The 25,228-nt window shown below is 42.5% G+C and overlaps 1 protein-coding gene across 1 annotated transcript in view; it reads left to right on the top strand.

Moving 5' to 3' along the window:
* The first annotated feature begins 3,980 nt into the window (after nucleotides 1-3,980).
* The window catches only part of ARID5B (AT-rich interaction domain 5B), a 192,403-nt gene continuing 171,155 nt past the window's right edge, over nucleotides 3,981-25,228 (top strand). The window contains exons 1-2 of the mRNA XM_005896709.2: nucleotides 3,981-4,105; nucleotides 4,539-4,793. Coding sequence (XP_005896771.1) covers nucleotides 4,085-4,105; nucleotides 4,539-4,793 — 276 coding nt within the window. The 5' untranslated portion in view covers nucleotides 3,981-4,084. The remainder of the gene's footprint in view (nucleotides 4,106-4,538; nucleotides 4,794-25,228) is intronic.

The raw sequence follows: 25,228 nt of genomic DNA, 5'->3' as shown, positions 1-25,228 counted from the left end.
CCCATGCGGTATTTTCTGGAAAAATATAGAGGCTTCTAGGTAGAAAAGGAAAGACAAAAAAAAAAAAAAAGGGTGGGGGGAGCCGAGGGGGAGCAAAGAAGGAAACAGCCAGGTTGAATTCCCAGTCTTTATCAAGCAATTCGCTCACCAATGAAAGAAAGCTGCAGTGGCAGATTCGAGCCACATGCGGTAGTGTGTAGCAATTAGTAGATAAAATGCTGACTAAAGTGCTAAAACATGAAGTATTATTATAGCCAAGGTCAAAAATGTTTCAGTTGTTTTTTACAATTTGGGGGAGGGGGAGTCCCAGAGCTGGGGAGAGAGGGTTGAATTTTTGAAATGGTCGCCTTCTTTTTTCAAATTGTACTTTTTTTTTTTCTTTTAATGATCCTGTTTATTATAGTCCAAGCTGCCTAATTATGTCACTGCTGGTTCTTGCAACTAACTTAATCCTCCTGATCCTTTATGAAATGATTCGCAGACACTGAAAAATGTGTCTACTGCTTCCCCACTCCCTTGAGGGGCGGGCATGATTTTTAATTTTTTAACCTTTTAAATAAACCAAGTAACTTAAAACAGAGTTGGAGTTTGGACTAGCAAAGCAGCAGGGATATAGATATGTAGGTATAGGTTCCTGTGTTTTGGTGTAAGAAAGAATCCAGAAATAGTGTGTGGTATAAACATATACTGCTTTTTTCCTACTCTTCTTGTATACACAGTGAGTCCCAGCTGTGTACAAGCTTTTTTTATAGATAAATAAAGCAGTTGCTTTCATGATTATAACTGTCCTGAATGGATTGTCTTCTTACAACATTCAATCTGTTTATGAGTATTTACTTTACATTAGCCCAAGGACCCTGCACTGCGGGAGTTTGCCTCTATTCCCCTGGGTGTCCGTGTCTCAAGTCTTACATCTGCTCTGTGATTGATGGAGCCCTGAATCCACGTTATTACTCTCTCACAAGCAGAAATCAAACAGGCTATTAACTACATTACTTCAAAGAACTGTTTCAATACAATCTCCTTATCTTAATTGAAACTTTCTTTGTATGGATATTTGCTACATAGATAATTTACAGGTGCCTATCAAGCCTAATATTAAAGAAAGAAAATACAGGATTTTTTGTTTTGTTTTTGTAAACACACCATTGTGATCTGTAATTTTAAAAGTCATTCCAGGATTGGACCTGAAGTTTGATTTATTAGATTTTATTATGTTCATGGGGGTGGTGGTGCTGCTGCTAAAATAAGAGAGGGAAGAAGTCCCTGTGATTCAGTTTTGAAATTTAGCTTCCATCTGATTACAAGATTGTAGATATTCAAAAATATTCAGACCTAGATCACTGCAATTGTTAACATCTCAAAAACCTTGTCGAGAGTCAGGCAGCATTCAGCCTAGTTCAGCACCTACCTTGAAGAGATACAGAAATAGGGTTTCTAATTAAGTGAAGTTCCTTACAGACCCTTAAAGACTTAATAGCACCAAAACCAGCAGAAGTTGCTTAGATGCTATGAGGAGCTATGTATTTTTAAAGAGAGAGATTTAATATACAATCGAGGGATACCCTCAGGCATTCTGTTGAGGTTTCCTGCATAAATGCTGCTGCGTTGGTCATACAGGAAACTGACTCACAGTCGATCTCAAATATGATCTTGTCAAAATACTGCAACTCAAGTTTTTTAACATAGGATTTCTTGAGCTGGATGTGTATATTTACACTAACAGGACAGAGACTAACTGAAGCCTTAGGTGTCTCTCATATATTTTTAAAAAATTATGTAAAATGCCCTTCAGTCAAATCCATTCATATGTTAAAAAATGAACAAAATGGGTTATTCTAATCAAATGTCTGCAGTAAGCATCATAAACTTAAAAAAGAGAGAGAAAGCGCCAGAGAGCTGTAATTTCTCTTTGTAACCCATGTTTATAAAATAGAAAGATCAGATGAAATTTCAAGGAAGATAATTAAAGAGTGATGTGCAAGTCATAATTTGGCTAATGCAAAAGATGGGAGGCTGCGAATTTTTACACTGTCCTTCATGGTGCAGAGTTGTGATATTACTTTAAATTATTAAAATAGTTTCGACATCTTTCAGAATACCGGCTCTTTGGCATGGGCTTTTATTACTTATTGTAATTGGAGGATCTGCCATTTTCTTGCGTTTATCTCTGTGTGTATAGAAACGAGATAGATCTTGCCTTTTATTACTTCCCCATGTTCTGAATCAAAAATGTGGTTTAGATAATGTTAAGTGCCCTAATTCTTACTGCAGCGGACGCAGACGTTATGAAAAAGCATAAAAATACACACAGAGGGTCTTTCCACCTCAAGTCACTGAATATTAGGCATTTGTGCTCTGCCGGGTGTATTAACTTCAGCCATGTGAATATAATTTTCATTAAAGTAATCCTGTTTCAACTAGATGCTGTGACTGGAGGTGAAACGTTGCGAAAGCGTTAAAAATAGCTTACTAGTAATTTCAACATCCTGTAATTTTATCACAGATCAAGTTTCAACTGTCATACTATACAGACCTTATTCCCCATATAGTACATGTTTACTTTTTTAGCATGCCAGACCCACTTTGGAAAGATTGGTGCCAATATAATAAAATCGGGAGGGGGGTTGATACTGAAAGGAGTGGGAGGAGAGCGGGGAAGGGGGTGGGAGAGCGTGGGGGAAGCGAGTACACCATTTTACATCAACACTGCGAAAATGCAATCTAGCCTGGCGGAGGACCGGCAGCTGGGTCGGAGCGAGCGAGGGCTTTGCAGTCTCTGCCTGTTCCTTGTTCTGTCGCTCTTAAGTTTCTCTGTGTTTGCATAATAGCCGTGCATGCAAACCTCGCAATGCTCCAGGGCTCCAGAACAATAAATATACACATTTAAAGCCTTTATTGTCTTACGGTTCATGCCCCCGGTTTTCAACAGCTTAATTTCTGGTTGTATTTAACTAGTTTGCAAATGGATTTTTTCAGTTTCAAACTATTATTGAGGAAGCTCCCCTCCCTTTTTGGCGGGGGAGGGGTTGGGGTGGGGTAGGAGTCAGTATATTATTCCTGTAGCGCTGGGTTATATAAACACATTATCATTTGAGAGCGCCCTTGGCGTCCATCAGCATTGTAAACACGTACTAGTGTATATACTTCAAAATTAAAGAATGCACACGCAGAACCAGGAGCCTGAATTCATATTCCGAGCAGACTCGCTGCTCGCATTTATTGATTTATCATGCATCGTTTATTGTTCCAGTCCCTAAATGCAGTCGCTGTCCGTTCAATATTGTTTGCAAAATCCTGAGATGTGTGTGCGCTGCTCACTTGTCTTTCTGTTCTGTTTTTTTTTTCTGAGTATTTTTTTTTTTGCGAAGCGAACAAATGCATTAATATTTATATGTTTATATAATCGATAACCCACTTTTCCCTTCCACGTAAATAGGCATCAAAAGATAATTTAACAGATTAGTTCTCGAAAACATGGCAGTGAGGAAGCGTAATTTAACTATCAAACAAATCTACATGTCTAATAACAGCAAATCTGCTAAGGAGCATTAGAAAGAGGAGCAGCGCCCCGGAATCTCTGCAGGAAATGTTCTTTATATTAGACATATACAAGCAGGTCCTGTCAGATGCACAGCGGAGCTCGGTAGCTCTCGTCTCCTCCAAAAATTTCATCAAACGACATTGCTAGACCAGGGAGATTGGGAAGAGGGAGATCGCATCTTCACACAATTTTAGGGTAGAATTTATTTTTACAAACCTCCCTATACGTTTTTTGCCTTGATCCATCCGCTTCCCGCCGAGATCGGACGGAGCCTTTCTGTCGATTATGAATTTGATCAACCTACATTTGGAAGGAAACCTACATAGTTCTGACAGGAGCTGAAAATTGAGACGTCAGAGAAATATTAGGACATAATTTCAATCATTTTAGTGCCGAAGGGGAGGCAAAAACTTAGTTTTATATTGAGACAGTAAGCCGGCTGAATGCAGAGAATGTGTCTCCCTTCCAGGACCTGATGCAATCCATTCAAGCCAACAAGTTTGGAGAGAATGTTGAGTTCAATCAATTCAGAACGTCGAGATGGAGCCCAACTCACTCCAGGTATTTCGCTCTCCTCCGCTCTTCCGATCCCGGCACCCCCCGGCACCCCCCAGCCCCCCGGCTCACCCACACCTCTGCACCCACCCACGCCCCCCACAAACTTTTCACCAAACTTTTACCCTCTACATCCCCCAAATAATTTTTATTGTTTTAAAAAAATCCCTGATCATACATACATAATGTAATTTTACCGCCTCAGATGGAGAGGTAGGGAGAGGTGGCGGGGGGTGGGGGTGGGGGGGCCGGAGGTGTTTTTTTTTTTTTTTTTTTAAGGGAGGCAGAAAATTTGTGGGCTCTATTATTTTTCCACCCAGCTTTATATCTGTTGGCTCTTCTGTATTAAGAGTGGATGTCTGTGTGTAAATGTGTCTGGGAATAGACGTTTGTGCTCTGATGGCTACATTATTTATTTGGTGCTTTTTTTCCCCTGCAGTGGGTCGGCTCACCGTGTGGCTTGCACGGACCTTACATTTTCTACAAGGCTTTTCAATTCCACCTTGAAGGCAAACCAAGAATTTTGTCCCTTGGCGACTTTTTCTTTGTAAGATGTACGCCAAAGGATCCGATTTGCATAGCGGAGCTCCAGCTGTTGTGGGAAGAGAGGACCAGCCGGCAACTTTTATCCAGCTCTAAACTTTATTTCCTCCCAGAAGACACTCCCCAGGGCAGAAATAGCGACCATGGCGAGGTGGTAAACTTATATCTCCCTCTCTTCTTTCTTTATTATTTTTTCCCGTAGTAATGCTTATTACAGGGCAAGCTTGAAAATACTGTATTCACTTCTGCAGACGAGCAAGATCGACTTCTTTTTTAAAGGGGTAGCGCCACTAGCTGGGGCTCGAGTATTTTGCCATTGTCAGAGTTTGGCTGTCAGCTTTACAAAGAGGATCCAACTGCTGATTTTAGTCAAGATCAAATAACTTGTTTGAGAAGGGTTTTGTTCAAGGATGTGTGTGTGTGTGTGTGTGTGTGTGTGCGCGTGTGTGTGATCTTTCTGTTGCTGCTTGAACATCACATGCTTTTTATATTTTTTGCTTTTTGAAAATTTACCTTCGAGTCTGGCTCGGTCGGGGATGGGTGGATTTCTTTCGGTGGGTTTCGATATTGTTCGTTTTTTTTTTTTTTTTTTAAGTAAGTATTTGATATGTTTAAGAGGGCGGAAATTACGAAATGGAGGCAGAGTGAGATCAAAAGCTATTGAGTTGGCAAAGACGTGTTGAATAAAGTGATAAATGACAGGTACTGGAATAATACATTCAAATAACTTGCAGATCTGCCCGGGCGGATTTCAAAGCGGTCGTGTAACCGGCACAAACACGTTAGGCATTAACAACTATCTCTCGTCCCCACCCCCTCTCCCCGGACAGACCATTTGATGTTTTTACTTTTCAATTACTCCACGCAAAGTGGACGTCTTCCAACGCGATCTTTGGGGATGTGGGGGACGCGGACCGGGGAGGGAAAGGCAGAGGGGTGTGTGCTCGCCTACAGGCCCTGCGGGTCCGGCGTCCTAGGTGCCCAGACGGCGCTCCCGGGGAGGGTGGAGAGGGAACGAGCCTCCCCGGCACGTTTCTGGGCGGCCGCGGGGGCGCTCGTCGCGTTCCTGGGAGGACGCCCGAGGTGAGCCCGCTGTCACCGGGCGCAGGGGCGGCCGCCTCTATTCGGCTCTGTCATTTCATGTGTGACCGCAGTTCTGCGGGCTCCCCTCGTCAGCTGACCGACCTCAGCGCCGTGGTACCTACCCGGGGAACTATTTTGGGGAGGCTGTGCCCACTGCGCGGCGGGGAGGGAGGGTGCGCGGCCGCCTGGCAAGGCTTTGTGTTGTCCAAGCGAGAGCACGGTAATCAAACTCAGACTTTTGAGGGCAGCTAGCTCTGTCTGTTCCAGGCTCTCGAGCTTTCGAGGTAGGTGTAAGGATCTTTTTGTTAAATGAATGGTTCCCCGTTTAACTCATCCCGGAGCGGAGCTCGAAGCTGCCTGCCAGTCAGTCCTTCCAGAATTCCTTGGTCTGATGGAGTTGATTGTACTTTTGGCATCTCCAGTTCACTCCTTCTCCGGGGAATCGAATTACCCATCAGTGGTCTCTGCCGGTTTAATTACTGGAGTTCGTCAAAACGTTCGCCCTCCGATCTGCCTCTTCGGAAATAAGCCCCTCCCTCCTCCCCGAACAACCGCCCCCCCCCCCGCCACAACACTCCGCCCCTCCGCCCTCCCCGCCAGCTCTGGGTTTTAAACGTTCACATTTCCCGACGTCTGCCGGCAATTTTACAAAGGTGTTGTTTGGAAATACTGTGAAAAATCCTGCAACCTACCAACAGGTTGAGCTCTTTCCTCCTGCCAAGGTCTAGCTCGGGCCCCCTCCCCCGACCCAACTTTCCTGCGCAGCTGTCTTCCTCCTCCTCCCCCTCCTGATTTCTTATTATTTGCTTTTCAAATTTATTACTTCAACATGGCCTGTGATCTGGAAAAGGGAAGGATTAAATATCCAGAAAAGAGCTGGTGCCTAATAGACTTCTGACTAAACCCAGAAGGAAATTATTCAGTGTTTTATGGGATATTTTGTGGCCACGCTCTTTTTTTTTAATTGAAAGTGGAATATTTTTTAAAGACCCTGAATTGACCCCACTTGGTGCAGTTTTAATTTCTGTTGTGTAATTAAATAGTGGATTCTGACTTGAGAGTGAAAGAAATATTAGGCAAAGATTGCATCTGGTAAAACAGTTGATAGTGAATAGATATATTTTTAAATACACAATTTTTTACAAAAATATTCTTTATGGGGAAATGTAAGCGAACCATTTTAATGATCTTTGCATTTCGTCATTGCTGTATGAGCCATACCTGAGAAAATTAATCTTGCTATTTAAAAGTAAACTCCAGGGGTTTGGGGGAGGGAGATGGCTCTATTTATAATCCTCAGCTGCGTATACATCGCCTAATATTATGCATGATTTGTTTTTTAATGCTAACACGGCTGGTAATTAGCTGTATGATTATACTTGTATATTTCATTAGGACTTTGGCTGATGTCATTGTGAATTATTCAGCCATATTAAAACAATTTTCAATTGAGATAATGACACGCCTCAAAATTATGCAAATACAGGCTACATTGTGCAAAATAATTATGACAAATGTAAAGCAGGTAGAAAGTTTCCCAATGCAGATCGGTTTTCCACCCTGGTGATGTCATTTCCCCCCTGGCCTAAGTTAGTCATTCATTAGCAGAATAGCAACAGCAGTCTTCTCTGGAGGAGAGCCTATAGAAACCAGCATTTACCTCTGGCACCTAGAGGGGGCAACAGGGCCCTCTCATTAAGACTTTTGCTTTGTTTTCACTTAACTCTATTAAGTTGTTTATATACAGTGAAATGATTTTATTATTGATTTTAAATAGTTTTGAATGATGCATTTGCCATTTGCAGTGCATAACTGGAAGAGGAGGGTCTCCTGGTGATGTGCACTGTTACTTGAGAAAATGTTTAGCACATTTAATCAGCCAGAGCAGTTTATTTAAAGTAGCCAAATGGAGGTTAATAATTTCTTGATTGAGCTGACATCAGCATCCATTTCCAAAGGACAGCCAGGACTCAGTATAGTTTTTTGAAGAGAACCATTCTGTCTTTTTATGATTTCTTGAAATATGAAGACGTCAGTTCTAAAAAGAGGAAAATTATCACTGTGTGAGGTTAGAAATAGCGTCCCTGTGTGGTGTGCTATGATCTTTAGAACACTTTTTTTTTTTTTGGCGTGGGAGGGAAATTTTCTTATTGATCTTTGCAGTAATTGTAGGAGGCTAGATAAGGCAGGACTTTGTATGTCCATTTTACAGCTGGAGACAGGCTTGCAGACATTATGTGGTTTGTCAGAAGTCACTTGCTAGAATCTAGACCTTCTTAAATTTTAGGTTTGGTGTATTTTTCCCGCTGAAACCTACTCTTGAAACTAGAGCTTGAATACATTATGTTACATTCTAGACGTGTGTACTCATGTGGGCAGTTCCTTGTACATTTTAGAACTATGACTAGTTAGTCAGCTTTGCTAAAGGTCACCAGATATTTAGGTAGCAGAATCATTCTTATTCTATAAAGTTCAGATAAACCTAGTCAGTGGCATATAACAGTAACAGTTACATTTAATACCATTATTAATAATCATTAGCAATTTATTACTAGTTTAGATAATTATTATAATGTCTGGACTGCTTCTATCACTGCTTCCTGCACATACTTAGGGTACTGGCAGCTGGTGTGAAGGAGAAGCATTGCAGAGAGTCACATGTTGATTCTATAGTTTACTATTTGTTTGACCTTGAACAGTCCTAAATGCTCTGGGCCTCAGTTTCTTCAGCTGCAAAATGGGAGGGAAAAATAGTAAGGCTGACTGGAGATTGTTATATATACCGAGACATTATTATGGGCAAAACTACTTTATCACTGTAAATTAAATGAATAGAAAATGATTATAGGGGTCTTTAGATAATCTTAATTTATAAATAAGAAACATAATAACTTAGGTCTATGTAGAGTCTTCTGGGCCTCATCATGATACTGTTTTGAATTATGAAAGTGAAGAGCAGGGCCATATGCAAGGAGTTAAGTGTCTGGTAATTACCTACAATTGCCATATTCAGCCAGTAGCTCTTCAGGGGAGGAAAATGGCAAAGTAGGCGGGTAATTGGCTCTGTTACTGGGTAACTTCTGATTATATTCCTTTTCAGATTGCCAAGTGCTTAATCTATTGGCAATATACCCTCTTAAAATAGGTGGATGCATGAGCTTGAATTTCATGGGGTGGATTCTACAAGGCTTGCTGGTCCCCTGCAATAAGAGTGTAGATGAGTAAGCCAGTGTTGTCAGAGAGTCAGGATCAAGCATATCTGGTCATTATAGATTCTAGCATGCAGCCAGGGTTTCTAACAGTGGTTTGACTATCACCAGCCTTACTATCTAGTTAAAAACATTTTTAATGCATATTCCCAAGCCCTTATTGAAATTAATTTATATAGAATCTCTGAAATTGGGATTCAAAATTTTGCATTTTAAATTGTCTTTCTCTCTCTGTGTGGATCTTGGGAAAGTTTTAAACTCTGTGCCTCAGTTTTCTCATCTGTAAAATGGGAATAAAGTACCTACTTTGTAGGATTATTTTAAAGATTAAATGAGCTAATATATATAAAGTGCTTACAACTAAGGTGGGAGATAGTAGAGTTGCTAAAATAATTTACTCAATATTACTATCATTAAAATTAATATTATTGTTCTCATTAAAGTTTGAGACCACTGCCTTGGACCTTCCTAAAGAAAGCTTTTCTCTATGAGAGGGTGATGTATAGGATAGTTTACTAGAACATATAGCTGATTCAAGTGTCACCCCAGATCAGGCTGGCTTTCGTCCATATGGTGGATTTAGCTGTGTTGCCATTATAAAAGGCTCCTTAAGGATTTACATTTTATTATTGAAATATGCTGTTAAGTGGATCAGCTGGATTTTTTAGAAGATTGCCTGATCGTATCACAGATACATTTTGAAATTCAGGTGCCGGACTGTCCTTGCTTCACCCGTGGGTGGCCTCTCAGCCTCTGGTTTGTTTGCATGAGCTGATTTTTTAGAAGTTTCTGAGATCACCTCAATGTTGTCAGTCAGTTCAGTTCAGTTCAGTCTCTCAGTCGTGTCCAACTCTCTGCGACCCCATGAATCACAGCACGCCAGGCCTCCCTGTCCGTCACCAACTCCCGGAGTTCACTCAGACTCATGTCCATCAAGTCAGTGATGCCATCCTGACTCTGTCGTCCCCTTCTCCTCCTGCCCCAAATCCCTCCCAGCATCAGAGTCTTTTCCAATGAGTCAACTCTTCGCATGAGGTGGCCAAAGTACTGGAGTTTCAGCTTTAGCATCATTCCTTCCAAAGAAATTCCTAGCCTTGGTCAATTTCTTTAACTTTTTCTAAGCCTCAGTTTCTTCTTCTGTCAAATGGATTTAAAGGTTTCTACCTTGCCAGGAGAATTAGTAATACTAAAAGTCCTGAAACAAATGTTGGATGCTGTTATAATAGTTGTTATTTATTGTTAGTAATGATCTTAAGCTAAGAGAAGGAATATCTTTATACTTTGCGCAGCAGGCCCTTTAGAACCAGGGTGAAAACCAGTGAATTATATGGAGAGAGGTTACTAGACTGTGACAGGCATCAGCAAACTAAGGCCTGAGGGCCTAACCTGGCCCACTGTCTGCTTTTGTAAATAAAGTTTTACTGGAACATAGTCAGACTGTTTACGTATTGTTTATAGCTGCTCTCAGGCTATAATGTCAGAGTTGAATAGTTATGACAGTGACCATATGGCCCACACAGTGGAAAATATTTACTCTTTGGCCCTTTACAGAAAATGCTTGCTGACCCCTGGCCTATAGAGTTGATCTGAAATAAGGAATGTGACTGTGTACCTTTTTGTCTTTCTTACTTGGCTTTGGAGCAAGATCCAGTAATAGAAGGAATACTTTAATATGTCAAAAACATTCATATATACAAAATTCTGTTTCAGCTTTGAGCCTAGGATGTGAAAATTTGAGAATCAGTAAAATGTACACTAAGTTTTATTTTGTGTGGTTAAGATCCTAATTCCAGCCAATGTTGGATTCATCTATCCTGAATTAATAAAAGCTACTTGTCGAGTGCTAACCATGTGCTCAGTGCTTTGCTAAGTACAGAGATGGATGTGAAACAATGCATGATGTAGCTGTTTTTCTTAAGAAGCTTATCAATCTTGATAGAGAGATGAGATCAACACATTTTTTAAAAATGTAAAAGCAGTATGTTATATAACACACTAGTGAATTGTGCTCACAATAAACGCAATATGTTTTCAAAAGAAAGCTCACCGTCTACATGGTTTTGGAAAACGAATGTACTAATCTCCTCAAACATTGACTGAAGACCTACTAGGGGCTAGACAACCAGGTAGAGAGATAATGGAGAATAGCTCAAACTTCACAAGTCTCTTAGTCTGCTTCATAGACAGATACTGGTCATAGAAAAGCTGTCGGATTCTGTGTCCCTTAGTTAAGTGGAGATGAACTGAAGTCACTATTTGTGGTCTTTCATTATCTTTCTGGAAATTAGTAAGTACTGCCTTCACCTTTGAGGTTCATTTGATCCATGCATACTTATAGAGCACCTGCTTTGTGCCAGAGCCTGTTCTAGGCGCCTGGATACAGCAGTGAACAAGACAGACAAGCGCCTCTGCCATCAGGGGGCTTACAGTCCAGTGGTTAGTTTTAACCGCCCCTGTGGGTTGCATATTGTGCTTCCTGTGCCATCTGTGCCATCTGTGTTCTTTTTCTGTGCTCATCACCCCATCATCTCTGCTCCCACGGCGGTGCTGTTATTGGGGTAGAAAGTTGTGTCTTTACCTCTGGGTCTCTGCACAGCATTCACTGCATTTGTCAAGTATCTAATGAAGGACTGAATGGCATAATTAAAACGCTGTCTTCCCCACAACCTGCTCTCTTTAAGCTTGGCCCAATTTCTTTCTTACTCACAGAAGGTCATTCACCTGTGGCCCAGCTCCAGCAGCCCACCTCGCACGTCTTTCTCTTCTAAAATCTATTATCATTTTGCACCATCAGGTGTGAAGAAGTGCAAAAGGTTTCTTTTTAGGAGAACTCCCCAAAGAAATTAGTGACTATATGGGACTGAATGATCAGGCGAGAGCCAGCATCTCCCACCTCTTTGAGCACTTTTTCAGTTTTCAGCTATCATTCCATAAAAAGTCAGGACTTAGGGGAAGTTCCCTGGTGGTCCGGTGGTTTGGATTCCTTGTTTTCACTGCCAAGGGCCTGGTTCAATCCATGGTTAGGGAACTAGGGTCCCAAAAGCCATGTGGGGTGGCCAAAAGCAATTTTATTAAAAAATAAGTAAAGATTTTTTTTTTTTAAGTCAGGCTTTGGATGGCAAACTGTGAAAAGATAAAACTTGAGGGAAGAGAAGTCACTTCTTACCTGAGTGTTGATTGGCAGTTCCTGCAAACCAGCATGTTTCTCAGACCGATGGTCTTCATGAGGCCATATGTCCGATGACAAATCAAAATTGTAAGCAATTAAAACCTCTCTTGTCATTGACTGTCAGGCACATACTAAGGAAATGTTATTTTTATGAAGTACATGAGTCCATACATGTAAATAAATGCTTTGTTATTAATTATTAATAAAGCATACCATTGTTCATAGTGGCATCTAGTTTTATAGGACTCAGGCTCATTTATCAAAGTCTAGTTTTAACCAATATCCAGGATATAATCACTGGAATCAAATGCATTTGCCTGTCATTTTTTTATAGCCAGGGTGGTTGGATATTTGCCATCTCCCACTTAGAATAATATTGTAGCTAGTGATTACCCGTTGGCTTGGCTTTTAAATAAATTTAAAATAAATTTATTGATTGTTGGCTTAAGGATTCATTGGCCTCAGAAATGTGGTCATGGATTCCTGCATTTCTTGAAAAATCTGCTCCCGTGCCCTTGCGTGAGGATGGCTTGGCTTTTTCTAGCGGAACCATGACCTTTGCTGGCTTCCTGGAGGTTAGAACTCGGGCCAGGCTTGGGCCTTCAAAGAGTGCGGCTAACGTCCTGGACTGTGAGTGTCCATTTGGATGACACATTTCAAACATGCAGTCATTGAAAGGGTGCCTTAGAACATGCTAATGGCATCAGTCTCTAGTACATACTTGCGTAAATTAATTCTGCTTTTAAAATCAGATGCACTGTTAGCTGCATTAAAGATGGATATTTGACATTTATCACACAGACCAGGATGTGTGGTTTAATTGCATGAGTTTCCTGTAGAATCTTGGTGGCTGTATAAAATGGACTCACAGTGGTGAGTGTCCTTGCACACATGACCATCATGTTCAGGGTCTCATCTCCATCCGTGTGCAGAGAGAAAAAGTGGGAGTAGAAACCACATGTTGCTGGTCAATCTAGTGGCCCTGTAAATGTCCCCCTGCCCCCCCACCGCCTTTCCTTTCTCATGCCTCGAGCACACCCTGACTGTGATGTACACCCCTCCTCCCCAGAGTTGAGTTCCAAGCCTGATCAGTGGCACTAAACATTAAACTCTTGTCTTTGAGGATAATAGGCTTTGCTTTCTACACCCTCAAGCATGTTGAGCTACTGTGCAGGCTGGAAAATAAAAATGTTCTAATTGTGTCTTTTAAATAAGCATAGGAGTGAATTAATTAGACCATATTTTGTCTTTAGTTGCTTAGTTACACAATAGTATTCCTGAGCACGAGTAAGATAAATTGGCTCTTTTTGTGCTGCCTGTCCCTTAATCATAATTACTGTATTGCTTAGGAGAGTAAAGCATACATAGATTTTGAATTTTTTATTAATAGTCAAAAATATGCATATGATATATAAAGTATATGCTGTTCAACCTGTTTTATATGCTTTTATGTGGGAAGAAGTTTTATTGTGGTGGTAACATTTGCATTAGTTGCTCAAAGATGTAGTTCTGGGAAATACATAATTGAAATGTTTTTGAATTGCTTTTTCTGGCCTTTTCAATCTTATTCAAAATAATAGTGCCTCCAGTCCTAGAGCAGTCATTCTCATTTGATTTAACATCTTTCTTTGCACTGCACACACGGCGCCCACTTTTAACCCTGCAGAGCCTAGATGAGGTTTGTGATTCACGGACCTCATACGTCGGGTCTTAGGTTTTGGGGCTCACGCTGTCTGGGGCAGAGGGCAGCCGAACGCCTGTATCTAGAAGCCATTACTCCAGTGCCCTTAGCCCTGGCACACTTCCACGTCCCTTGCAGAAGGCTCCAGGGTTGGAGATCATAAGAGTTTGCTGTAGCTTGGGCTGGACAGCACTGTGTGCTTGCCTTCTGAGGTCTTGCAAAATGGCAAGTGGCTTCTGAGACTTGGGCTTCTAGCCCCCTACCCCCCAACCCCTGCACCAGGGAGGGCAGCAAGAGTTGGACAGCTTGATGTAGTTATTGAACAATGGGAGAGTCTGGCTTAAGACCCAGCATGCGTGCTGGGTAAATGTATGTGAAAATCGACCCTATTGTTCTGTTGGATTTGAAAAGCAAGTAAATTATTTACAGATATTTGCTAATTAAAGCACATGTTGTTTTACCAGCACAAAAGAACACATTATAACTAGAGACAAAGAACTAAGTGCAAATAATTTAATCTTGCTATTTTTTTGTGTTCTTCATAAGGAATATGTTAAAAATATGTATTTGTTGTCGTTTAGTCGCTAAATCGTGTCCAAATCTTTGATGACCCCATGGACTGTAGCCCACCGGGCTCATCTGTCCTTAGAATTTTCCAGGCAAGAATACTGGAGTGGGTTCCATTTCCTTCTCCGGGATATCTTCTCCACCTAGAGATCGAACTCGTGTCTCCTTTTTGGCAGGCAGATTCTTTACCAGTGAGCCATGTGGGAAGCTCAAAAATGTGTGTAAAGATTTTATATATATATATATATATATATATATGTTAAAGTGTGTGTGTGTGTGTATATACAGATATGTATATATGGTGGTGTGTGTTTGTGTGTGTTTTATTCCTACAAGGGAAGCCACGCACACTATAGAGATAACAGACCAAGTTACTTGTCCCTAGGCTGCTCCACATTCCTCGTGGAACATCAGAAATGGAAATCATTTTGGTTTTCCCTTTAGTCCAAGCTTTGCTTGCCATCACCTAGTTTGAGCTCAGCTCTGAGTACCATTGGGGAAAAAAGGCAAAGTAGCAAGATACTTTACCAAAGAATAAAAACGTTCTCACTTGTTACCTTGTCCTCAGACTTTCCTTGGGGCTTACCAGATGGCGCTAGTGGTAATGAACCGACGGCCAACACAGGAGAATTAAGAGATGTGGGTTTGATCCCTTTGTCAGGAAAATCTTCTGGAGGAGGGCATGGTAACCTGTAGGAGCCTGTAGGTTGGTGGGCTACAGTCCGTAGGGTTGCAAAGAGTCAGACATGACTGAAGTGACTTAGCACAGCATAGCAGACTTTCCTTAATGAAGGCCCAGGTATAGTTGTTTTTCTTCTGTGATGACCCAACTTTGGCAGCATTCTGATTGGAAATGGAATGAGGGCCCCTGACCTGTGGTAAAGGAGTCTGATGAAGAGTTGTTGTGATAATGTCCTGCCATCTTTTCCTGGCTGGAACGTTGGCCTGTCCATGGGTGCAGCTGGTCCCTCTGCCTCTGCCATCTGTACAGATGTGTGTGGTGGTAGGCAGGACTGGCCGGACAGCTCTTGGCTTTGGGTTTAAGATGACCATGAACACTTGCCATGGCTGTGTAAGAAAAAGGCTCCTGTCTAATGAGCCTGGGATGTTTTAATAGCCTCACAGGCTACTCAAGTCAAGCCCCCTTTATGTAATAGATGAAGAGACTGAGGCTGAGAACAATCTTGGGGATGTGCTCAGAGCTAGTGAGTGACGAGTAGAACCAGAACCCAGTCCGTCAGGTACAGTGGTCTACTGCTTTGGGAAAGGACTGCTCTCTTGAGGTGATGGTCTGAGGAAAGCAGGCAAGTGTTTCCCATGGGTATGCTCAGGTGGGCCATCCCAGCAGGATGGTCCTGCACCAGCAGGCTTATATAGTAGGCCTCTAGCAGTGGCTCTGTGGGACATCACTTATGAAATCACTGATGAGGGGTGTGGCCTTTATTCTAATGATGAGATACTTACCAAAGAGTGAGTGATTACACGGAAACCAGGCTTGATATTCAGGTCCCCTCTGGGCCTCACCTTTATTACCCTCATTTCCAATTTTTTTCCTGGAGCCAGGTGGGCCCTCTGATAGGGATATTTATATTGTCTCAAGAAAAGCTTTGGCAAGATGGCACTCTTGGTGATAAATGGAATTGGCATTTCTGCCACCATCTGATATTCATGGATGATTTCTTTAATTCAGAAATGACTATTGCAAGCCTACTATGTGCAGGTTCCCTGTACTGGGATGTAACAGTGAACACAGTGACTGATGCGCAGATAAAGATTTCTGTTTTCATGTTACTCATTCTCCCATAGGAAGAAGGAAGAGGCAGCCTGACTGATTTATCCATAACAGAGAAACCCCATCTCCATACTTGTCATCTTGGAACCACATTCACACCTTCTTCCAGATGCATGACCCAAAGAAAGTGTCCTAACTTGCTCTTTTCCAAAACCATTTGCAAAAGTTTCACCCACAGTGTTTTCAATGAAGTTACAATGTTTTTGACTATTGAGTATCTATAACGTGTCAGGCATTACATGTATATTAACATATAAATCAAATACTCATTTAATTATCAAAGAAATTCTCCAAGCTTGGTAGTATTGTGATATTTCCGTAGTTGATGGATGAGGCAGCTGAGTCCAAAAGACATCTTAAGTAACTTAGCCAAAGTCACATATAGGTAAGACTCAGGCAGAATTAAAAATGCCTGGTTCTGAATTCCACCAGGTGATTTTCATGTTCCCCCTATTTAGAATAGTTTGAGAATCAAAATCGGATTTTCAATATATACTGACTTTGAGCCTTTATGAAAAGTTTCTTTTGGTCTTTTATTAATTTATTCAACATATGGTTCTTAAAAGCTTCTATCCTGCTGTCTCAGAACTAAGCGATCAGATTGACTGTTGACTGAGACACGCGTTAATTTGATGGTAATACCACACACCTGTGCACTAAGGCATTTCACCGGCTCCCACAAGCCCATGCGAGGCGCCAGGCACCTCCGCAGTTTCACAGGCGAGGAGATCCAGCCTCAGGCCCTCCAGAGTGGCGTCTGTGTGCAGGTTGTGCTGGTTCCTGGAGAGACAGGTAGGAAATCAGGCGGCTCCTGCCATCCCGGGGCTTCTTGTTGGGTGGGGAGTTCAGGCAGGGCTAATCAAACAATCCAAAATAAACAGGTGACTTTGTGGCCCGGTTAGCCTGGTGAAGGCAAAATACAGGGACCTATGACACGGGTGCCTGCTCTTACTTGGAAGATCTGTGGAGGCATTTTGAACAGGGCTAGAGAGATTCTGGTGAAGATTGGTATGAGGTTTCTTGGTAGGATGTAGAGGTGGGAGCATTCTCCTTTTGGCATGATTTCTGAGCTGAACCTAATCTTGGTGAATCCAGTCAACAGGTTAGACATTGCCCACTGACACCCGTCAAAGAGGGCTACTGTTTTAAATCCCATTAACCCCCTCATCAGAGAAGGCAATGGCACCCCACTCCAGTACTTTTGCCTGGAAAATCCCATGGATGGAGGAGCCTGGTAGGCTGCAGTCCTTGGGGTCACAAAGAGTTGGACACGACTGAGTGACTTCACTTTCACTTTTCACTTTCGTGCATCAGAGAAGGAAATGGCAACCCACTCCAGTGTTCTTGCCTGGAGAATCCCAGGAATGGCGGAGCCTGGTGGGTTGTCCACCAGGGCACAGGGTCGCACAGAGTCGGACATGACTGAAGCAACTTAGCAGCAGCATCTTCAGAGCTGATTTACATCATCAGAATGGCTGTAGACAAGTAGAAAATGGGGCCTACAGGCCTACCAAGGCTTATGGACCAAATCTGACCTGCTGCCTGTTTTGTCAATAAAGTTTTATTGGTACACAGCCACAGCCACTTGTTTACAAATTGTCTCTGGCAGCTTTTACACTATCCTGGAGGAGCTGAGTAGTTGGAACATATGCACAGAGCTTAACATATTTACTGTCTGGCCCTTTACAGGAAACATTTGCCTGACCCCTGGTCTAAAATGATTTTTTTTTTGGCTTCTTTTTTTTTTTTTTTAATTTTATTGGGAGTATGATTGATTTATAGTGTTGTGTTAGTTTCAGGTGTTAAATGGCTTCTTTTTTTATTATGGAACTATAATTGCTTTACAACGCTGTTGGTTTCTGCTGTACAACAGTGAATCAGGGGTGTGTGTGTGTGTGTGTGTCCCCTCCCTCTTGAACCTCCATCCCACACCACCCCATGCCACCCCCCTAGGTCATCCCAGAGCCCCGAGCTGAGCTCCCTGTGCTATACTACAGGTTCACACTAGCTACCTCTTTTACACGTGGTAGTTATATACGTCAACACTATTCTCTGTTTGTCTCACCTTGCCCCCCTCCTCCCATGTCGCATGTCCACTCTGTTTGCGTCTCTATTCCTGCCCTGCAAATGGGTACATGTGTACCATTTTTCTAGATTCCATTTGTATGAGTTAATGTACGATATTTGTTTTTCTGTTTCTTCACTTGTTATGACAGACTCTGGGTATTTGTACTAAAATGGTCTTAATAAAGGTAGTAGTAAAACTATTGCTGTCATCTTCACTTGGACCTTTCGTGTAACTATAATACTATGAGGTAGTCATTTCATTTTGCAAGAGGGCAACCCGAGAGGCTAGGCCATCCAGGTTTGTAAATTCATTCATCGGGTAAATGATGAATGAGACTAAATGGGAGCTCGAGCCGTCTTGATTCCAGAACACAGAGGGCAAAACCCTCTGTGCTGTCCTGCTAACAAGCCAAAGAAACGGGGCCGTATCAGAAAGGGGGTATAAAATCTGCTGAGGTTTTTCCCCATAAAGTAATAAAATAGCACAACCTCTGTATTCATCTTTCAAGGTCTTGTTGAAAATCCACCTTACCTGAAGAGGGGAGAGGGGAACCCAGAGCAGAGGCACAGGTGTGGGCCCGGTCAGGAAGCCGAAGTGGGTGGAGCCAAGGCTGGGACACCATGTGATGCTTGGAAGAACCAGGGAGCAGTGATTTGTCTGTACGTTGCTCCTCCGGTCCTGCCCATCATTGCAGGGCAGCAGTGTCATTTGATGTTGCCAGATCTTTCCATTTTTCAAGGCCCAAAAGCCATATCTTTGTGTTACAGTCGGCAATTCCGTCCAATTTTTAAAAAACACTGTGGGCCAAACAAAATGTGTCTTCATTCTAGATGTGGCCCATGGACTGCCACCTTGCATTCTGCAGAGCAAAGCTTTGGAGTACTACAGTTTTAAAAACTTTCTCATATTTGGCCCATTTTGTGTAGTGAAGCAGAAGGAACCTTTTGGTCTTAAAGGGACAGCAAAGGAAGGAGCTCAGGCAGCCTGGTGGACAAAACCCTCATCATTCTCTCCAGCCAGAGAGTCTGGGGGGATGGAAGGAATGGATGGATGCACAAACTAGGGCCCATGGTCAGAAAGGGAACAGGGATGGAAATGTGGAGAGAAAGGAGTAAGTCGGGAGGTGGCCTATAGCCATGCTGAAGGCAGCCTGGAGAATGGAGCTTGTGTACATCAGGCCCTTGAAAATACCTGGGGCTTTCATGGGTGGCAATTTCGAGGAGAGTGAGAGAGGAGGCAGAAGAAGCCACAGGAAAATAGAAAGGCAGGACGTTCCAATATTGGAAGTGGTTTGCCCTCGGCAGAGCAGCAGGGGTCTGGTGGACAGTGAGGTAGATTGCGGCTGGACCCGGGGTCGTCTAGCAGGTCAGGTTGGACTTGAACCTGGAGGCCGGGCTGGTTAGTAATTTCACACGTCTTGTTTCTTGCTAGTTAGGATATAAACCCTTCGTCTGGAAGCTTGGTAGAACCACACGTGCATGTGTATTCTGCCTCTTAGCTGCATGTCATCTTGGTCCATTACTGAATTTTTCTGGGGTCCCTGTTTCCTTATCTGTGAAATAGGCTAGTCTTGCTGGGCTGTGATTATCAAATGAGATTTATATGGGCATAAAGCCCCAAACCATGGTCTGGCTGATAGCAGACCCAGGCCTTTAGCAGATGTGAATTAGCAACCCTGCCCTTACTGGTTCAGAACCAAATCCTAACTTTGTTGTCTCCATGAAGTCTGTCACATTGCTAAGACTGTTAATATCGCCTTAATAAGTAATTTATTGGTTGAGTCATTGGATTTCTAACTATTGTTTAAAAAAAAAAAAAAACTAAGAAAATTATCAATTTAAACAGAGTTAAACTTCCTGGTTCTCCATTCTCAAAAAGATTTTCTTGTGTTTAGGTTCAGAGTTTTTCTGATGCATGTTTGAGCTTTCCAGTCACTGTGAATGGGGCACCCTCAAGCCTGTTGAGCTCTGTTCCATTTGGGTCTTAAAGAACCTTGAGGAGGCATTTCTTCCATCAGCCACAACAAAATAAAATGAGATGGGAGTCAAAAGACAAAACCTGTGTTCCAGATGTCCCATCTCAGTGTGCCAAAGGAAGTTCATACCTGATGCTTCCCAGGTCGCTCCCCTTTCATGATGCAACCTCCAGGAAACCTGATGTCGATGTGCTGAATGTCACAACACTGAATTTATTTTAAATATCCTCATTTTCCCACCATTTAAAAAACTCTCTCCTAGTTCCTATTCTTCAAAACACCCCTAATTTGGAAACTAGTTTCACCCTCTGTCATCTCCTCCTCTTCTTCTTTTGGTGGTGGTGGTATGGAATGCATTCCAAACCAATTCCTTTAAGATGTGTAATGCCAGGTTCTTTTAAAAAGCAGAAAGCATCAGCAAATGGATATAAAGGGATAGGGTCCCAGCCAAAATGGCTGGGGGAGCTTAGAAGAAGGATCTTCAAAACAGAGACTGCCTGCTGGGCCATTAAATCCTTTAGCTTTGGGGTAATCCCACAGTGCATATCAGATGACTAGAATTCAGATGAAAACACTGCTATAGTACTCAAGCTCCCCACCAAATTATTCCAAAATCTAGTGTACATGGGTTGTAAATACAGAAAATAATTGAATTCTGTTTGTCTTAAGTGAAATAATCTGTTCCATTCTGTTTCTTATGGACCTTCTTCATAATAGTCTAATTGTGTTCTGTGCTCCTGGGGGCTGAATGTGAATTCAGCAACAATGCCTCGGGTTGTAAAATATGCAGCCCCAACAATCTGGGCAGGCAAGGAGGAGGTTCTAGTAAAAAGGCTGAAGATGTTTTTTTCTAATGCAAATTATATGAATCACACACACGGTAGTGTCTTTTAAAATGATCAATGGGCTCTGGCTTTTTTCTTTATAGTTTATAGGTCCTATTTCTCCATGTTTTGGATGTTACTAGATCAGTAATTCAATAGACAGCCAAGCAGGTGTTCAAATCACTCCTGACCCCCAGAATTCCTTAAATGACCCCTCAAAGCAGTGGAGTGAAAACATTTTCAGCATGTCAGAATATTGAATACCTCAGTTGTCTTAATATTTTTTCACCTTAAATTTTAAGGCTGTTTTCTGCCTTTTTCTCTTTGGCTAAAGCAAAGAGAAGCCTCGCCTTGATCTTGGCCACGAGGACTAGAGGATTATGTGTTTGCAGGACCTGTAGATTGTATGTGTATGCAGCACAGTGTCTAAATGGTCAGCTGTGCCAAGGCCCTTGAAAAGGTGAGAGGAGGACAAGAGACATGACGCCTGGGATTCTTCTGCAGTAGCTGAGGATATAATATTGTTCTTAAACGCACACCATTTCTATTTTTAAATATAGGATTTTGATTGCAAACTTATTCAGTTCAATTCAACCAATATTTATTACTACAGGGTACTTTGGGGGTGATAAAGAGATGAGTAAGATTGGCTCTTCTTCCTCTAGTTGCTTAGAAGAGATAAAGTTAGCTTTACTTGACAGGTTTATATTTTACTTTGGCTCTTCCATCCTGGCAGGTACACGTATATAGTTCTGTGTGCTCAGTCCCTCGGTTGTGTCCGACTCTTTGAGACCCCATGGGCTATATAGCCCACTCACCAGGCTCATCTGTCCATGGACTTCTCCAGGCAAGAATACTGGATTGGATAGCCATTTGCTTCTCCAGGGGATCAGCTCGTCCCAGGGATCAAACCCGATCTCCTGGATTGCAGGTGGATTCTTTATTGTCTGAGCCACCAGAGAAGCCCCTACATTGTTCTATGGTATTCTGGGAAATTTCCTTGTGAAGGCAGTTTTTCCAGGATTTAGGCAGTTGCAAAAAGCATTTTTCCATTGGCTTGTCAGTTTCTTAGCAGAAATTAATTTCCAGACGTAGTTGAAACTGTTATTTAGCAACTTGTTTCACAGACTTTCATTGTCACACAAAAGCGTGTAAAAGTATCTTGTGTTTAAAGACTAGTATACTAGCTCTCTATTGTTATGTAACAACTTACTCCAAATTTCACATCTTAAAACATTATCTTTACAGTTTCTGTAGGTCAGGAGTCTGGGTAAAGGTTAGCTAGGTGTGTCTGAATCAGGGTCTCTCAAAGCTTCGTTCAGGGTGCCCAGCTGGGCCTTACTCATCTCAGAGCTCTGTTGGGCTAGAATCTACTTTTGAGTTCACTCAGTTGTCTGTTCCTGGGCTGTTGAACTGAGATCCTTCTCCCTTGTTAGCCATGGACCTTGACCTCTCTGGTTCCTTGTCATGCCTCACAGGCTTCCCCACAGGCCAGCTCCAACATGGGAACTGACTTCCCTCACAGTATGTGAGCAAACCAGGAGCCACAGACCTTTTGCAACCTCATCTCAGAATTGAAATCCAATCACTTTTCCATAGGTCTGTTTGTTAGATGTGAGACGTTGTGTCCAGCCCACATTCAAGGGGAGGGGATCACACGAGGGCATGCATACAGATAGGTGGGGATCATTGGGCACCCTCATAGAGGATGCCCACTACAGTCAGTGGAACAGTCACTTTAGCATAAAGCTAGTCTGGTGAGGATTGGAAGATAATCTTCTTACCCTGTCTTGCTCTTTTTTTATCTCCTTTTCTTGTTATTATGTATTTTCATTGAGTGGCTCCTTCCAAACACCTACCCGCTTTTCTGGGCATTTAATTATAGATGACGTATGTATTAATAGTAGATAGCCGATCGCTTTAATCCATCAAAGGTTTATTAGTCTTTGACCATGGCAACAAGTTATATTGAGTCTTAAACTTCATGTCTTGACCAGTGAATTAGGGGAGTTTTGCTGGAAAGGGTATTGTGTCTGGTGTGATGATGAGTCCGTAGGGAGAAGGGGAATGAGGACCTATAACTGGTATAATTAAACAGGCTCCTAAGTGTGTAAAAACATAGGTACGTTCCATGCGCCATAGTTAAGGAGAGGCATTAAATCAGGTTGGCATATAGCCATGTAAAGAAGACCTAAACATCCAAATGAAAGGGATTGTTGTCCCAGTTTGTGTTCCTGACCAGTGTATCTATAGGTGATATGCATCTCTTAGCCACCCTTCAACTTCATGCACATGTCAGGGAGCAGCTGGCCCTCAATCTTTTAAATTCTGTGGAAATTAGCTGTTTTCATAGGAAGACTCGTCTGTTTCAGGGAAGATGAAACTTGGTTTTTGATAAAGTGTTTAAAACATACCTATGTAGGCATTAAAGATTTGAGAAAAGGGTGGCATTAAGCAGATTGGAGAAGGAAATGGCAACCCACTCCAGTACTCTTGCCTGGAAAATCCCATGGACCAAGGAGCCTGGTAGGCTACAGTCCATAGGGTCGCAAAGAGTCGGACACGACTGAGCAACTTCACTTCACTAAGTCAGTATTTTAATAATGGAGATTGATTTATGGAGTAGCTTCCGTGTTAAACCTGCCGGAAATTTAGAGGAAAGGAGTCTGGATTTAAATTTAGAAGCACGCATCAGCTCGAGGATGTGTGTATGTTGTGTGTTTTTTCCTTTTTATTTTTTTTTCACCTTGAGTTTGACAGTACACCACGTCCCTCCCCATGCCTTTGCATCCTCTTCTCCTTCTGAGTGCAGTATCCACCGTTCCTCTCCCACCTCTCTCCCCTTTTATCCTCACTTGTTCCTTCTCTTCCTCAGGGTCTCAGCAGAGACCTTCCCTGACCATTGCTTTGACATCATACCCAGTCCTACCCCTTGTCTCCCATTATGGCCTCTTCTAGTTCTTTTGCCTCATATTTTATTATCTGACTCCCTACATCCCTCTCCCCCAACACAGACACGAACAGTACCCCTCCTCCACAACTGTAGGCTCCAGGAAGGTAGGGATTTTTATGTACCTCCTGATGATAATCCCAAAGCCTGACATACAGTTGTTCAGGTGCTAAGTCACGTCCGACTCTTTTGCGACCCTGTGGACTGTAGCCCATCAGTCTCCTCTGTCTATGGGCTTCCTCAGGCAAAAATACTGGAGTGGGTTACCATTTCCTTCTCCAGGGGATCTTCCTGACCCAAAGATTGAACCTGCGTCTCCTGCATTGGCAGGCAGATTCTTTACCACTGAGCCACCAGGGAAGTCCGACATATAGTTAGCACTCAATAAATATTTGTTGAATGAATGAGATCACTTATGACAGTTTCTCATTCTATAAGTCACTTTTAGCTGAGGACTGTGGTTTACTGTCTGTGTCCCTTGCCCCCTCTAGACTGTTGCTCTTCCCTGGCCCCCTGCTGTGCCTAGAGCGGAGGCTCAAGGATATGCCCTGGACATTGAACGTGAAAGAATGAATGGATTCTCTAGCAAAGGAAACTAGAGTGAGAGTAACCTTCACTTCCGAGGCAAGAAACAGGAGCCCTGGGCAGCGCCAGTGTCATCTTCATCCTTATCTGTCCGTGGCTGGTCCTCAGCCCAATTCCTGGCACAGAGCAGAATATGGCTTAATTGGATCAGATTGAGTTGAGTTGGGGAAAAACTCAAACAACATTCCTCCGGACAATAGCAGTGGACGAAGCTCAGTTTGTGAATGCTCAGCTTGTGATGGCTCCTTCTGGATTCCCTTCTGCAGCTGTTTTGCCAGAACACCCAATGGCATTCATTCATTCACTCGTTCGTTTATTCATTCAGCTCCTCCTGGTAGTATATAGAATATCAGAAGGTGTGGAAGACAAGTCACAGCCCTGCCTTCAGGAAGTGTACCTTGAGGAAAACTTGGGCTTTATTCTCTGGATTATACACCGTCCCTGAGGTGGCAGAGAGTTGAAATAAGGCGGTTGTAGTTGCTCGTGGCCCATCCTCCGTGTTGGCCTCCACACCACAGTCTTTGAACAGGAGTAGAAAGGTCACCAACTGTGGTTGCAAATTGGCTCTTATGCTAATCCTGTCTTCTTCAAAAACACTCAATATTTTTCCAAACTGAGTTTAGAGCTTTTGACTAAAGCCTGAATCATTTACTGTGTCAGAGCATATCGCCAGTATGGGAAAA

This window comes from Bos mutus, chromosome 28 (assembly GCF_027580195.1).
Source record: "Bos mutus isolate GX-2022 chromosome 28, NWIPB_WYAK_1.1, whole genome shotgun sequence".
NCBI classification, from domain to species: domain Eukaryota; kingdom Metazoa; phylum Chordata; class Mammalia; order Artiodactyla; family Bovidae; genus Bos; species Bos mutus.
This window is presented reverse-complemented; position numbering and strand designations above follow the sequence as displayed.